Source organism: Pteronotus mesoamericanus, unplaced genomic scaffold (genome assembly GCF_021234165.1).
Source record: "Pteronotus mesoamericanus isolate MK-2021 breed Mesoamerican mustached bat unplaced genomic scaffold, CSHL_Meso_final scaffold_507, whole genome shotgun sequence".
NCBI classification, from domain to species: domain Eukaryota; kingdom Metazoa; phylum Chordata; class Mammalia; order Chiroptera; family Mormoopidae; genus Pteronotus; species Pteronotus mesoamericanus.
Genome location: NW_026555319.1, coordinates 10,653,598 through 10,669,808, shown reverse-complemented (window position 1 = coordinate 10,669,808; position 16,211 = coordinate 10,653,598). Strand labels below are relative to the sequence as shown.

The following is a 16,211-nucleotide window of genomic DNA, read 5'->3' as shown; positions in this document are numbered from 1 at the left end:
ATTAACTCTCCAAAGGTCTCCCCCTGCCCCCTACCTAGTCAGGCCTCCATGGTTCTGCTCTGAGCCCCTCCCCCCCATGCGTGGGCATCAGGGGGCACTTGGGAAGGGGCGGACCCCAGGGGAAAGCAAAGGGCTTCTCAGGGAACCCCCACATTCTCTCACTGAAGTATCCCACCAGGATGGCCCCACGGCCAGAGCCCCTTGGCAGCCCCTGACCTCTGAGGCCCCTTCAAAGGAAAAAGAGGCTCAGGGTCTGACTTCCTGAACAGCGAGTGACCTGGCTGGTGTGGCAGGGCCGAGGCCCACCTGTCACCTCCTCTCTGTCCCTCTCCCCCCAGGTCTGAGGCTGGGGACCTAAGCTCCCTTCCCTATCACAGTCCCAGTCCCCATTCTTTTAAAACCCCCTTTGGAGAGTTAATTGTCTGTGTGAGGTGCTTAACCTATTAGCCCTGAGAACACAAAGCAATAATCTTTGTTACTGAGATGCGCGGCTGTTCGTGTTTGGGTTTTTTTTTTTTTTTTTTTTTTAATGTTTCCTAATAAAAGAGAAGCTGCATTTTATTGGTTTTTATTTTTAATTTTCTACACATTTGAGCTGAGTCAAGAGAGACTTAGCTTCCCCCTACTCCCTTCCTGTGATTCCCTACCCCCACCCCACTGGGCCTACCCATGGGCTCAGGGCCTTGAAATTCCGTTTTCTGATTTGTTTGGGGAATTTTTTTTTAAAAAGATGTTACATGGTGTTTTGAAGCCAGCAAGTTACCACCCTCCGGTGTCTCTTCTCTCCACATCTGTAACTTCTTTTTCCAGGTTTTATTTTCAGTTTTAAATTCCTAATAAATTATTTGAAAACGGTGCTCAGCTTGGGCATGTTTGGTGTCTGTGTGCATTCAGATCTAGGGACCCCAGTGACACCCTGCTTTCCCTTCCCTTCCCTTTATTTTCCCCCTGGATTGATATTTGATTCACAAGTAAGAAAATGTAGCTTATTTGGATATGATTTTGGAAAAATTATAAAAAACAAATTTTGGGACAAAGGCCTTTGAAAATTGCCTTATTTTTGTTAAATGTGATTGTAGCATTGTAGTTTTTTGTTTCTGTTTTGTTTCTAAGTTTCTAACAAAAGCTTTTCTCTCAGATCAGCAGCAAGGCAAGGATGACCTGTCTGGCCACTTCTATTCAACATAGCATTGGAAGTTGTACCCAGAACGATTATGTGAGAAAAAGAAATAAAAGCCATCCATGGCCTGGCTGGTGTGTCTCAGTGGATTGAGCGCTGGCCTGTGAACCAAGAGGTCACTGGTTCAATTCCCTGTCAGGGCACATTACTGGGTTGCAGGCCAGTCTATAGTGGAGGATGTGTGAGAGGCAACCACACATTGATGTTTCTCTCCCTGTCTTTCTCTCTTGCCCTCTGTCTAAAAATAAATAAAATCTAAAAAAGAAATAAAGGCCATCCAAATTGGAAAGGAAGAAGTAAAATTATCTTTGCAGATAACATGATCTTATATGTAAAAAACTCTCAAAACCTGTTAGAACTAATAAGAGAATACAGCAAAGTTGCAGAATACAAAATCACACAAAATCGATCATGTTTCTACACATTAACAGTGGACAATTGGAAAAGAAAATTGAGAAAATAATAATATTACAATAGTATCAAAACTTAAGAATAAACTTCAGGAAGTGAAAGTCTTGTACAGTGAAAACTACAAAATAAAGCTGAAAGAAGTTAAAGAAGATACAAATACGTAGAAAGACATCCTGTGTGCATGATCAGAAGACTTAGTGTTGTCAAGATGTCCATACTACCCAAAGCCATCTGAAGGTTCAGTGCAATACCTGTCAAAGCCCCGATGGCATTTAAAATTCATAGGGAATCTCAAGGGACCCCACATAGACCAAGCAATTTTGAAAAAGTTGGTGGGTTTACACTTTCTGATTTCAAAATATATTATAAAAGCTATAGTAATCAAAATAGTGAGGCACTGGCATAAAGACAGACAAGCCGGTGGAATGCAATAGAGAACCCAGCAATAAACACTAATGTGGGCAAATGATCTCAGGCAAGGGTGCCAAGGGCATTCGTGTGGAAAGGGTAGTTTCCAACCAATGGAATCCAGAGAACTTGATATCTATATGCAAAAGAATGAAGTTGAACCTTTATCTTACACCATCTGCAAAAATTAGCTCAAAGTGAATTGACCTAAATGGAGGACCTGAAGCTATAAAATTCTTAGAAGAAAATGAGGAAAGCTTCATGGCACTGGCGTGGGCAATAATTTCTTGAAAATGACATCAAAAAGCACAGGCAACAAAAGCAAAAATAGACATGTGGGACCACGTCAAACGTAAAAAGTTTTGTGTATCAAAGGACACAACAAAGTGAAAGGCAACCTACAGAATGGGAGAGAATATTTGCAAACCATGTATCCAAAGTGAGGTTAGTATCCAGAATATTTAAAGAACTCCTTCTCCAGATGCATAAGGGAGGTAGAGAATGGATGCTGCTAGAAAAGTTAGAAGGCTGTCATAAAAATCTAAATGCTGAGGATGGTGGCTTAGGTGTGGAAAAGGTTCAGGGGTATCTAAATTTTTGGCGTCTCTGGGCCACACTGGAAGACAGAAGAGTTGTCTTGGGTCACACATTAAATACAGACACTAACGAAAACTGATGAGAAAAACAAAGGCTTTAAGTAAATTTACAGTTTTGTGTTGGGCCTCATTTATAGCCATCCTGGGCCACATGCGGCCCGCAGGCCGTGGGCTGGACACCTCTGGCAGGTACTTTGATGTACTGGCCAGTGGAACAGCACTTGATCGTAGGCTAACCTGTGTAAAGCTCTTAGTATCTTCCTTGGCACAGCACTCAGGGATATTTGCTACTGCTGTTGCTGCTATTATTATTGATATTATTATTAGCAGCCCTGGACTAAGTATAGTAGGTACACACAGGTTCAAATCCTATCTTTCAAGCTGTGTGACTTTAAGCAAGTTACTTAAACTCTCTGAACCTGTTTTATTATCCGTAAAAAGGGGAAGAAGAAGAAATCATAATAGCTATGCCAGAAGATTGTGGTTAGGGTGAAAAACTATATATAAAGTCCTTAGCACAGTGCCAGGCATACAGAAGCACTCACCAAATGGTAGCTGCTCTGAAACGTTTCCTGGAAGCAGGAGGCTTGTCTTCTAGGGACTGGGTCAGTGTGACCTTGCTGGAGTGTGGGTATGCTGTCACCTGAAGGAGGCAGGAAGCTATCCTTAGCTGTTCTTTCCACTGAAGAGTGTGTTTTTCCCAAGCTGGGAGAAGCTGTGCTGTACACACCTGTGCATGGACCTGGGGCAGCAAAGGTCATGATACAAAGAGCCTAAGGGCTTGGTGGGTTCCGCAGTGACCTGCCAAGTCCATTCCTCTGCCACTTCTGTGTCCCCTGCAGAGGTTTGGATTATCTCGTTTAACAGGTCTCTCTCCAGGAAGAGAAGGTTCTAGTAGCAGCCTGACCCTCCCCCACCAGGTGCTCTGCTTAAGTCCCAGCAGGAATTGCACATGGGAATTCCCGCAGACTGCCTTTGCGGAAAGCCTCCACCTGGCTGGCAGGGGGAGGGGTGTGAGGGGAGAGAAGGAGAGAAGTAGGTAAACCTCCCTCTGGCCTCCAGGGGCTTCCCACACTCCCACCCACTACTACGATTCCATCATGAGGTGATACTGTAGTATAAGCACCAGATCCAATTGACACCTTGGTCCTGCTGTGTGACTTCGGGGCAGTTTCTTAACCTTTCTGAGCTTCAGTTGTATTCACTGTAAAGTGGAGTTTGTAGCTGGACCTACCTTAGAGTTTTGTGCCAGTTTCCTAGCATGGGACCTGGAATAGAGTTAGCGCTCGGGTGAAATGGCAGTTACTACGATCAGCCTTAGGGGATTTTGCAGCACCAGCTACACCTCCTTTCTCAGACCACCTTCGACAGGAATAGTGTCTGTTCCTCTGTTTCATCCTGATCCCAAAGAACCCACACAAGTGGGCCTTAGCACTTTGCTGGCCATCCCTTCCCTTTCCTTAAGCAGCGTCCACTCATGCTGGAGACTACGGAGGCAGAACTGTTCATCAGGCTGATGGGGGATCTGAGCTAACCCTGCTCTCCCTCCAGTAATTCTCACAGCCCCTTCTGTCTCTGGTCTGGCACTGAGACAGGCTCTGAGACATCCTCAACGGCTCTCTGTCCCATAGGACTGTCTGTGATGATGAAAACCGTCTATATCTGCACTGTCCAATACAACAGCTGATAGCCGCATACGTGTCGCTCTTGAACGCTTGAAATGCGGCTCGTGTAACTGAGAAACTGATTTTAATATTATTTAATTGCAGTGAATTTAAATAGCCACTTGTGTCTGATGGCTACCGTATTGGAGAGATGTAGAAACTGATGAATCGGGCCCAAGAAAATCAATCGCTTCCCTTTCCTGGGCTTCAGTTTCCCCACCTGCTTACTAAATGCTGTTTGGTGTTGTCTCATGAGCTGAAGGAACTTTCCTGGGACTCCTGGACTCAAGATGAGACAGGGAAGCCCTTCCAGCTGGATTTCTTCTTTCTCGGCCCTGGTTCACGTTCAAGGGAAAAGTGCAGAGAGATGGAATCCTGTGGGGCATGAGCAGAGGCCCTGGGGTTAGGACGAGGCCGTTGAATCTGCGCCGACTCACGCACAACAGAACCGTGCCCAGGCTGGAGGGAAAGGGTTCAGTGGGAGGTGGCAGGGGAGGTTCAGTCTGAGCATGGCCTGCCACTTCCTGCTCCACCTTAGGCTGAGCCCCGGTGTCCTCACCTGGAAAGTGGCCGAGGTACATCCAGGATAAGAGATGATTCAACACAACAGGGGCATGTCATGAAAATGGCACTTTGCCTCTGTGATCTTCCTCCGCCAAACAGATATCTCCTCCCCCCCGGTGAATCGCAAGTCAAACATCAGACACCTTCCAATAGAGACGCCCCCTCTGATACACCTGACCAGTAGCCCTCAGACTGTCAAGATCATCAACGGCGGGGGCGGGGGCGGGGGGCGGGCATCTGAGGAACTGCCGCAGCCAACACGGGCCTCAGGAGACGTGGCAGCTTAAGGTATTGTGCTATTTTGGGTTAGACAGTGGAACAGAAAAAGGGCATTTGGTAAAAAACTAAGGAAATATAAATAAGCTATGGGTTTGAATGTATTAATACTATGATAATAATAATAATAATATATCAATAATGGTTCGTTAATCATGGCAGATGTACCGTACTAATATATTAATAACAGGCGCAACTATGAGAGAAGATGCGGTAGGGTGGGTCGGAGGGTATGTGGGAATTCTGCTCAAGAAAAATAAGTAAATGAATGAATAAATAAAACCACAGGGTTGCCACAGAGGTCACATGGGAACTCAATGGGAAAACAGAATAATCCAATTATAAAATGTTACATATTATGTGAAATATCCAGAACAAGTAAATCTACAGAGACAAAAAACAGATTGTAGTTGCCTGGGGTTGAGAGAGAGTAACTGCTAATGGGTACCGGGTTTCCTTTGGGGAGGAGGAGAATGTTCTGGAACTAGAGAGAGATGGTGGTTGCTCCACACTGTGAAGGCACTGTATGCCACTGAATTGTTCACTTTAAAAATAAAATGGTTAATTTTATGCTTTGTGAATTTCACCCCAAAAAATTTATATAGGCATTGGATATGACAGTTCTAAAGTACTTTTTTACTCTACAAGTCTTTTGGGGTTTTTCTTTGGGGGTTTTCTTACAAACCCACAGCAGAGAATGGGGGCGGGACTGGTACCGGTACAGTGGGGGGAAAAAAATATAACGTGTGCCTTAGAATCAGACATGCCTGAGTTTGAACCCCTCCTCTGCCATCTGCTAACTGGGTGACCTGGAGCAAGTTACTACACCTCTCCGAATCTGTTTCCTTGCCCGCAAAGCGGATGATTGATGGCACCATTCAATGAGACCCACAGCTCAGATCCAGGCACATGGGAAGACATGGAGGAGGGATCATTTCACCCCAGTACCCCTTCTCCCAGTTGTTCAAAGGGGTTGATGGCTTTGCCATACACACCCCCAACAATGAAACTGGGCTGAGTGCCAAGGAGTGGGTATGAAGGTCAAGATTCCAAGATGTGCGACTTCAGAAGTAGCCCCTTTCGCTAAGAAGTGCTGATGACTAATTACCTACAGTACTTCCATGACCTCTTGCTGGCAGGGCTTACTTGTCAGTCACCCAAAACAGACAGACTCAAGGACAATGTGAAGTCAGCAGGGAGAAAGGCAAACACTACAGCCTTATCTTGGGGCCTCACGGTGACTATAAGCAGGGAGGCCTTAGGTGGCATCAGTCCTTTCTCACTCTCATCAACTTCAGAACAGAATGAAACTCCTTGTGTTGGCTGCTCTGCTCACAGGTAGGCAAGTCTTTCCAGCCTCATCTGCTTCTCGGGCTAAGAGCTCACTCCTCTGGAATAGGGGCCACAGGGCACAGGGCTGGCCAGACCTGGAGTCTTTATTCAGGGCTTCCTGTGGGGCTTAAGAGCTCCCACACTGGGATTTCCTCAAATCTTCTTCCCATCCCAGTTTTAATCTTCAGGTTGGAGCTCAGATGACACCTCTCAAGAAGGTCCACCCTGTCCATCCGGGCTAAGAGAGCCCCCTCTCTTTCTCTCTACCATATTGCCTTGGTACAAGGCTTACCCACCACCCATCTTTACTTGCAATTTGTATCTTGTTGATTCTTTTTTTTTTACCCTGCTCCGCCCCGACCCACATGGGCTTCATAACAGAGATAGTGCAGTTTGCACCGTTGATTGAATAAATGGAATTCGATACATTGGAATTCAAATCTCCCTTCATACATCCGCCATTCATTCATTCATTCATTCAACTTCAATGGTATCAGAGCCACCGAGGTGTCCAACTCTGGCTCGAGACTGAGGACTGAGATGGATGAGCCATGCTCCCTCTCTGAGGCGCGCATGCACAGCAGCTTCAGGCAGGTCCGGCCTCTGCTAAGACAGAGCTGGTGGGATTAGAGAGAGAGAACATGGAAGCAGGAGTGGGGCCTGGAGATGGGCCGAGGTAGCCAGCCACCCAGGCCTCTACTCTGGACACGGCTTGTAAGGGCCAGGGACCGGCTGCTGCCTCTCCTTTGCCCCGGAGTTTAAGCACATGGAGAGGCTCCAGGGTCAGAGCAGACCAAAGAAAGAAAGGGCAAGGCAGGGGGCAAAGAGATAATACTGGTGGCTCAGTTGGTGGGGTGTCATCCCATGAAGAGCAAGGTCGCTGATTCGACTCCTGGTCAGGGCACCTGCCTAGGTTGCGGTCTCTCCCTGGTTGGGGCGTGTTTGAGAGGCAACCGATGGATGTTTCTCTTTCCCATCAATGTTTCTCTCCCTTTCTTTCTTCCTCCCTTCCTCTCTCCCTAAAAAATAAATTTTAAAAAATGTTAAATGTAGAAAGTACTAATATATGTTATAACATCAATAAACCTCAAAAATGTGATGCCAAGTGAAAGAAGCCAGTCACAAAAGGTCACATATGGTGTGGTTCCGTTTATATGAAGTGTTCAGAACAGGCAAATCTGCAGAAACAGAACGTAGAATAGTGTCTGCCAGAAGGGAGAGAGGAAAGAGGAGCTTTTACTAATTGGTACAGGGTGCTCTTGTAGGGGGTGATAAAAATGTTCTGGAATTAGTGGTCATATCTGCACACCTCTGTGAATTTACTAAAAACTACTGAATTGTACACGTTAAGTGGCTAAAATAGTGAATTCTTTGTTATGTGAATTTGATGTCAAAAATATTTTTTTAAGTTTTCATTTTAAAAGTCTATAGTAACTTTGCCAGCTTTCTGTGTCCAGCTCTCCCCTGAGGAGGCAACTGGCAGCGGTCAGGGAGGCAGCGCAGGGCTCCTGGGATGCTGGCAGAGCCTGCCAGGACAACCTTGAACTCTGGCTATGTCTTCTTGTAGTTGTCACCGCCGAGGGCGACATCAGCCCGCGGGCAGTGTGGCAGTTCCGCAAGATGATTAAGTGCATGATTCCTAGAAGCAACCCCTTGAAAGATTACAACAACTACGGCTGCTACTGTGGCTTGGGAGGATCCGGTACCCCCGTGGATGAGCTGGACGCGTGAGTGATTGATCTGCAGTGGAGTGCTGGTGGGGTCGGGGGAGGAGAGCACGAGCCTAGGATCTCACGAGGAGGCGCAGAAAGGGGGTTTGCCTATTTTCTAAGGATACCATATTTTCACCTCTTGTCATGTAAACAAATATGTTCCAAGGGGACTCTGAATCCAACGCTCTCTATTGGAGATGGAAGGAGGAACGTTGATGTGAAGTAGTGGATGCTGCTGCCCTCTAGTGGCAGGATGTTGCAACACAAAACATCATAACGGACTGTGTTCCTGCAACCATTTTTAAAATCTCCTTCCATAGACATGATAAAAAGAAAAAATTTCAAGCCACAGAACCAGCATCTCCCGGAGCATGTCAGCTAAAAAATCCCACCTGTTTTGAGAGAGCAGGTGCAGGCTCACCTGCTGCCCAGGCACCTGCTCCTGCCTTAGCTCTGTCCTTGCCCTTCCCCAGGTGCTGCCAGAAACACGACCGCTGCTACGACCAAGCCAAGAAGCTGGACAGCTGCAAATTCCTCCTGGACAATCCGTACACCAAAACATACTCATACTCGTGCTCTGGCTCCAACATCACCTGCAGCAGTATGTTCACCCCCTTGTTGGCTTGTAGGCCCTCAGTCAGCAAGAGGGGACACAATAGTAGTAACAGCTACCATTTATTGATGATTTTCTTGGTGCCAGGAAGTGTACCATTATTATCCCCCTTTCACAGATGAAGAAACTAAGGCTTAGAAGGCTAAGCCATTTGCCCAAGGGCACACAACTTGTAAAGAGTGGTGTGTGGTTTTTGAACATAGGCGTGTACGACTCCAAACCCTCTGCTCTTAACAGCCGTGTTATACTCTTTGATTACTTCATAAAAAGAGTGCAGAACGAGCATTTATTAGGTTTTTATTACGTATGAGGTAGTAGGTGAGGCATGTATGTGAGGCAGGTTTTATTAATTCCACTTTACAGGTTAGGAAGCCGAGGCTTAAAAATAGTCACTTGCCCAAAACCACACAGCTTATGAGTGATAGGCCCAGCATTTGAAGTCAGTTGCTTCTTCCTTCAAAGTCTCAGGTTTTAACCAGTAAGTCATGCAGCACTCCTGGTGAAATGAGTCCCCCTACAGGGGCAGTTCTGAAGAGCAGACCATTCAGAGAGGTGAAGGGTATCGTCGCTACTGTGCAAACATCAGAATAACCATAACTCAAGTCCAAAAGTGCCAAGAAAAATGTTATCCAGAATTCCACCACCATAAAAGATAAACAGCTTCGTGCCTCCACGTTCCTTTTTGCCCTTACCATTCCCAGAGGAAATACACACGCATTTTTGCAAATAATTTATTTTTTAAAAGATTTTATTTATTTAGAGAGAGGGAAAGGGAGAGAGAAAAAGATGGAGGGAGCTGACCGGTGTGCTCAGCGGGCTGGGCATTTTCTTGCAAACCGAAAGTTCTCCCATTCGATGGCCATTCAGGGTGCATGGTGGGTTGCAGTGGTTGGGGATGGGAGAGAAGCAATGGATCAATGTTTCTCTTATATATCGATATTTCCCTCCCTCTCTTTTTCCCTTGCTTCCCCTCTCTCTAAAAATAAATAAATAAAATCTTAAGAGAAAGAGTGAGAGAGAGAGAGAGAGAGACAAAGGGAGAAACATTGATGTAAACATCAGAAACACCAATAAGTTGTCTCTCTTATGCATCCCAACTGGGGACTGAACCTGCAACCCAGGCATGTGTCCTGACCAGGAATCAAACCAGCGACTTTTGCTTTGCAGAGCAATGCCCAACAAACTAAGCCACACCAGTCAGGGTGCAAATAATTTAGTTTTAATGCCGCTGTCCTCCTCACCCAACTAGGTCAAGAAATCTGTATCACAGAAAGTTTATTCATATTAATTAACAATAACTCACTAAATAATTACCTCATTGTGCACTTTATAATCTAATCACTAATTTATGCTTTAATGGACTTTCACTGGGCAACGTTCATTTGTGGTTTTTAAAATAAAGAAGCAGAAGAAACAGAACTTTAATAAGATTATTGAAGGTAAGCAGAGATGCAGTTAAATTGTGGATAATAAGGTTTGCACGCATTTTAAATATTATCTGTGCTGTTTCTTTTGTTTACAAAAGTAGACAAGGTCAAAGTAATGTAATTTCAGACTGTATAGAAATGTATGTCATGGAAAGTGGAAGGTATCTATAATCCTATCACCCATAGATAACCAGTTAGATATATATCCCTTTGAATTTTTTTAGTCTTTACTAGTTATTTTTTCCTTTTATAAAACATCTTAGAAGTATTTCCACATATAGACATGCTTCTTTTAAATGTCTGTATAATATTCTATTTTTTTAAAAATATGTGCTTTAAGATAGACAAGTCAGCTTACTAAATTTCACTAAGTTGAAATGTAAAATACTTTGCTGCCTTAAGTGTATGCTTTAGTGTTTTCCATATGGTTTGTAACTGCCTGCCTATGATATCAGAGATCTGTAGCTATATGGCTTTTACAAGCAGTGAGCTCATATAGTGGTACAAAATAGAAAAGACTTTCCAAAAGGCAGCCCTCACACCTAGGATCATGAGATAAAACACAGGTTGCCCAGTTAAATTTGACTTTGAGATAGACAACGAACAATTTTTTAGTCTATGTCCCAAATACTGCATTCATTGTTTATCTGAAATTCTGGTGTTTTAATTGCTTGATTTGTCAACCCTAAATTTTGCACTGATGGAATGGTGACTGAATTATCCCAGTTAATGTTTCCTACCCGTGGGTTGTACAAAGCAGCATCCACCTTGGCTCAGTCCTCTCCTCTTGCTCTTTTCCAGGCAAAAACAAACCATGCCAGGCCTTCATCTGCAACTGTGACCGCAATGCTGCCATCTGCTTTTCAAAGGCCCCATACAACAAGGAGCACAAGAACCTGGACACCAAGAAGTACTGTTAAGACTTAGTGTTGCCTCTGTAAAGCATCATCCCTTTGGCATTCACCTTACTTACACTGTACTTACTTACACTTATACTTTACACTCCAGTAAAGCACCTTGTTGCAAGGCCTCACGTTTGGAGACTCTTTTATTCTCTATCTACTGCACATGACTAAGTCTCTTCCTAGTCCTTTGTGAGGATCATTCCTCCCAGCCTTGGAAGCTGAATCACACAGGATGTTTCCAGGACGTGACCACCATGAGACCTGAACAATGATTAACAACCACTGGGTATTTACTCTGTGCCAGGACTGTATGTCTCAAAATTCTCTGGGCATCCTATGAGGTTTTGACACTATTAGCAAGTCCTAGTTTTCTAAGCTAAGGGTCAAAAGGAGAGGTTGCCTTCCAAGTGCTAGGCATCTAGTAAGTAACAAAGAAGGGATTTGAACCCAGCAAGTCCAACAGAGCACACACTCTTAACCACTACCCTACCCTGCCTGAAGAGGTGGGCTCTTGTTTCAGTTTGAGCCAGATCTGTCCTCCTCTGATTTCTCTGCCTCCATTTTCAACTACGTAAAACCATTTTTTTTACAACTCTTTTCTAAGCCTTTCAAAGACTTAACCACACTCGACAGGGAGATTTTTACATCGCAGTCATAATAAGTAACAGCTTCTACTTCTTGAACATTTACTGCGTATCACTCTGTGCTATAGGCTTTCTACATCTCATCTCATTAAATATTCAAACCAGCTCTGTGAGGTCAACATTATTGCTCCCATTTTATAGATGGGAATCTGAAAGCTCAGGGAAATCACTTGCCTGTGATCACACAAACGGCATGATCAGGAAAAAGCCACTGCTTTTTACTAGATCTGCTTGACGTGAATGCCTGAGCTCTTTGCCACTAAGTTGCTTGGCCAACTTTCTCTGCTAGGATTTATGACTACATTGCCACCGAAATTCACCAGAGAGAGGAGGGGACGAAAAGAGAAAAATTCCTTTAACAATCTTTTAATGAGTATCTGCTGCGTGCTCATTACAGGAAGCGCAAGACGGGAAACACTAGAACAAGATCTGGGATGATTTAAATTAATAATTAAATATACTGGACTGATAGTAACTTGACGTAGGGATTATATCATAGTAATAGGAGCCACAGAGATTAGCACATCTCACATACTTATTAAATAATTGTTTAACGAAGATGCAATGTCGTGCGATGATTTGCCGCAGACGAGAAAAAAGCACGTGGCCGTATTTACCTTTTCTAATCACGTGGTCCTCCTCGCCCAACCCTGTCAAGCTGCCGGCCACAGCAGGGATTTCGGAGCAGAAAATGTGATTGGGTATTTTGTGGACACGTGACCTCCTCACGCCTTTCCAACGTTGAACAGAGACCCCGCCTGCGGACTACCTCCGCACCTCCCAGGATCAGGCCCCGCCTCCCTGGGTGTGAGGTCTGCGCGAGCGCAAGCGCGGTAGTTGGTAGTGGTCGCGTGAGGTGGCGTCCTAGGGAGGTGAGACCCTGGGAGAAGAGTGGGGGGGTGGAGGTTAATGTGAAAAGAAGGCGAACACACGCGGGTGTGACGTTATGTCCAACTTTCCGGCCGTGTTCGTCCCTCTGTGGGAGTCTCATCCCTGCGCACACGCTCCTCTTCCCCCGGCGCCCCCTGCCCATTTCCAGTTGGGAACGTCTCCATTGCTTTTATTCCGGGGGGCCGGGAAAGTAGGGTCCTGGGAATCAAAGTGGCGAGAAGGATGGCCTGGGAGAGAAGCGAGTGAATCTTGGACGGAGCCAAGAGCCTTTGGGGCGTGAAGTCCACACTTGAATCCCCAGCTCCACCTTAAAGAATTTTCTTTTTGAAAGGTGAAGGGATTTGCAGGTTTGACCTCCACCTTTTTGCATTTGGGGTTCTCTCCGTTTGGGATGCTTCCCCTTTTCCCGCCTGGTGAATGCCTATTGATTCACCAAGCTAGTAGCTTGGGTCGCTTCTGGAAGTTTCTTGAGCCTTGCCCTTCTTCCCTCCCAAAGTACAGGTGCTCAGTTACCCTACCGGGTTTCTGATATATTAACAGGGGAAAGCGAGCTCAGAACTGGACGGGCTTGGTCAACCTAGGTGAAATTTGGGCAAGGGTCGTCATCTTTCAAAAGAAGTAACAGTGTGCAGGCTCATAGATAGGTTTGGCTGTAGGGATGACTGTAGGTGAATCAATAGTTCTAAAATGCTTCCTACAGAATTTGTTGTGTAGTAAATGTTTAATAAAAATTATTTTCCCAAGGGAATGGAGAAGGAAGGCTGTCCACTTTTTATTTTCTTTAGAAAGGCTTTATTGCATCAAGCAAGACTTTTGTAGTTTTTAAAAAACAGGTACACAAAAAGGAAATATGGCTCTGGGGAAGATGCCCGTGAGTCTAGTTAAAAGAGTAAATAGGGCACAAAGGCTTGGCAGGTATCATGGCTTTCGGCCACCCTACCCTCCTCCCACGGCCTAATTACAGTGGCTGACATTTGTTTACTGTGAGCCAGGCCCTGCTGTGAGCTTCGCAAGCTTAATTACCCTGTTTAATCTGTCTAACAACCCAATGAGGTAGCTACTATTATCCTCACTTATAAAAAGACTCAAGATTAGATAAAACAACTTGCCCAAGTTCACCTAACTAGTACATAGCAAGACATGGATGGAAATCCAAGTCTGTATGCTAGGAGTTTCAGTTCCATGTTATAGTCCTTTTCTAATAAATTGACACTCTCTTGCATAGGTTTAATTTCCTTTTTTTTTCATGAAGTAGAATTTATGTGAAAAAAAAAATTTTCAACCTGGATCTTAGGGCAACATCTTGAATCTTGACGAGGATAACATGTCTGGAATTAACTGATATCTGGTGGCAACCTGTGCTATTCCTAGCAGCAAAGTGACTCCTTCATCCTTGTTTGAGCACTGAGAGCCCTGCATCTTAGGAAACCCCTCAGTGCAGGGCAATCTGGGACAGGCGGTCCTAGGAGTGTGGAGTTTTTCTTAAAAAAACAAAACAAAATATTTATTTATTTTTAGAGAGAGGGGAAGGGAGGGTTAGAAAGGGAGAGAAACAAATGTGTGGTTGCCTCTTGCATGCCTCTTTCTGGGGACCTGACCTGCAACCCAGACATGTGCCCTGACTGGGCATCAAACTGGCAACCCTTTGGTTCTCACATTGCCACTCAGTCCACTGAGCCACAGTAGCCAGGGCTGAATTTCTCATTTGTCCTTCCTTTGATCCTCTCAGGAAAAGGTCAGCGTTCACTGAAGACCCTTATTCATCCCCAAGCATCTCTTGTGGGGTTAATTCTTACAGAGCTAATGTGTTGTAAAACCCTTCACATGGTGCTTAGAACGTGTGCTCAGTAATGATACGATTTAAGGGAGAAGCAAGGGAATGATTTTCCATTTATGACCGCATAGGAAAGAAAATACGAGTTAGTGGGAAGACGCTTTCAAGCGTTATGTATACGGATTTGCCTTGGTGGCACCTCCTTGCTAAAATTGTGATAGCACAGAACCGTGGAAGCAGCTGAGGGAGAGTTTGACCGAAAGTCATGTCCAAAGCTGGGCTTACTAAATTAGAACCATGTAACCGGGGCAAACAGGTAGTGCTCACTAGAAGATGTTTGTTATTCCAACCAAGGGCACTTATTAGTGGCCTAGGAATGCGATACTGGTGGAAAGCTAGAGATGTGAAGTGTGGTGACGTGAGAACCATCAGCTTCAGGAAATAATCAGGTTCCTCTTGAGACAAATTCTTTGGAAAGAATTCCATCTCAGGAAGAAATGTGAAAAAGGAACATTCCTGAGGCCCTCGAGACTTGGTTTCATGAATCGTGCCAGCAGTAGGTGATGAAAGAGCCTGTCTCCTCTCCCTGGCAACCTCGCTGACTCTCCACTGCCCACATTTAACCATTTCTGGTCTCTTTGGTCAGGTTTACTGCTGGCTTCTGCTCCTACTCCAGACCGACTTCTTTTTAACTGTAATCTTCAAATGAGAAGCATTGCTGTTTAAAAAGAAAAGAACTGGGAAGAAATTCTACTTGGATTCTAGTCTTGGCTCTGAAACTATATACTGTGGCTTTAGGTAAGTCTGGATCTTAATTTCCTCAAAAAGGAATGGGGGATGGACTAAATTTTCTTATCCTGTCAATCCATGCTTGACTCTGTGTCATTTCCTGGTGGAGACTAAGGGTAGGAGAAATAGCATATCTTCCCATGAACCTCTGGAGAGAAAGTTTTGTATCTTTGTAGCCTTTGTATCGTAGTATAGTACTTAGTAGTAACCATTTATGAGTCTTGTGGATAAGAATGGCTTGAGATTCAAAAGACCCAGATTGAATACAATTATCAGTACTGATTTTGGATAATTGAGCAAATCTGGTTCAAAAGGACCTCCCTCTGCAAAAAAAAGCTGGAGTGAGATTTACAACAACCTTACACCTCTTCAGAATTAATTAATGGCTATGGGCAGACCTACACTTGTGCAGGTGAAAAGAGCTCTTTGTGTTTTCAAGATCTTGGGTTATCCCAGTTAACTGAAATTTGCTTTCTTGGCAGGTGCAGAATGAACATGTATTGCTTGCCCTAATTGTAGACAAAAGACTACAATCACAGAATAGGCTGTGATTCTTTCATCTGCTTCACTTTTTGATGAGATTGTGTGCAGAGAGCTTTAGCCTGGTACAGTGATTCTTTCGGGCTAACGCAGTATTCAAACAAGTCTTACTGCTTTCCCAGAGGAAACAAATCAATTTAAGATCCCACTTGGGAATTCACTGTTTCCTCTCTATAGACCAGGTTCAAGGCGGGTGTCTCATTCTGGCTGGAATGAAGCAGAAATCCTTAGAGCACTGTGTCATAAAGTCCCATTGGCTTTTAGCTGATTAAAAGATACAAACATACAGCCCACATAACTGGTGTGCTACTTTAAAAACGATTCCTTTATTCCTTGGTTAAGAAAAAAATCATTCATAGCATAGTTCATCTTTTCAAGAAATATATCAAAATGGTTCTGTTAAAGACAGCTAACCATTTAGAATTATAAATTAAGTCATTTCCTTTCCCCATTACGCACCCCCCCCCCCCCCCCCCCCGCCACAT

The 16,211-nt window shown here is 44.6% G+C and overlaps 1 protein-coding gene across 1 annotated transcript; it reads left to right on the top strand.

Moving 5' to 3' along the window:
* The first annotated feature begins 6,316 nt into the window (after nt 1-6,316).
* Nucleotides 6,317-11,225, top strand: PLA2G1B (phospholipase A2 group IB). The gene is made up of 4 exons (XM_054593958.1): nt 6,317-6,437; nt 7,999-8,158; nt 8,617-8,744; nt 10,985-11,225. The coding sequence occupies exons 1-4, from the start codon at nt 6,404-6,406 to the stop codon at nt 11,101-11,103; spliced, it is 441 nt and encodes a 146-aa protein (XP_054449933.1). The 5' UTR covers nt 6,317-6,403; the 3' UTR covers nt 11,104-11,225.
* Nucleotides 11,226-16,211: the final 4,986 nt, after the last annotated feature.

Coding starts and splice junctions, on each gene's coding strand:
- PLA2G1B (XM_054593958.1), top strand. CDS start 6,404: ATGAAACTCCTTGTGTTGGCTGCTCTGCTCACAG. Junction 8,159..8,616: donor CCCGTGGATGAGCTGGACGC/GTGAGTGATTGA, acceptor GCCCTTCCCCAG/GTGCTGCCAGAAACACGACC. Junction 8,745..10,984: donor CTCCAACATCACCTGCAGCA/GTATGTTCACCC, acceptor GCTCTTTTCCAG/GCAAAAACAAACCATGCCAG.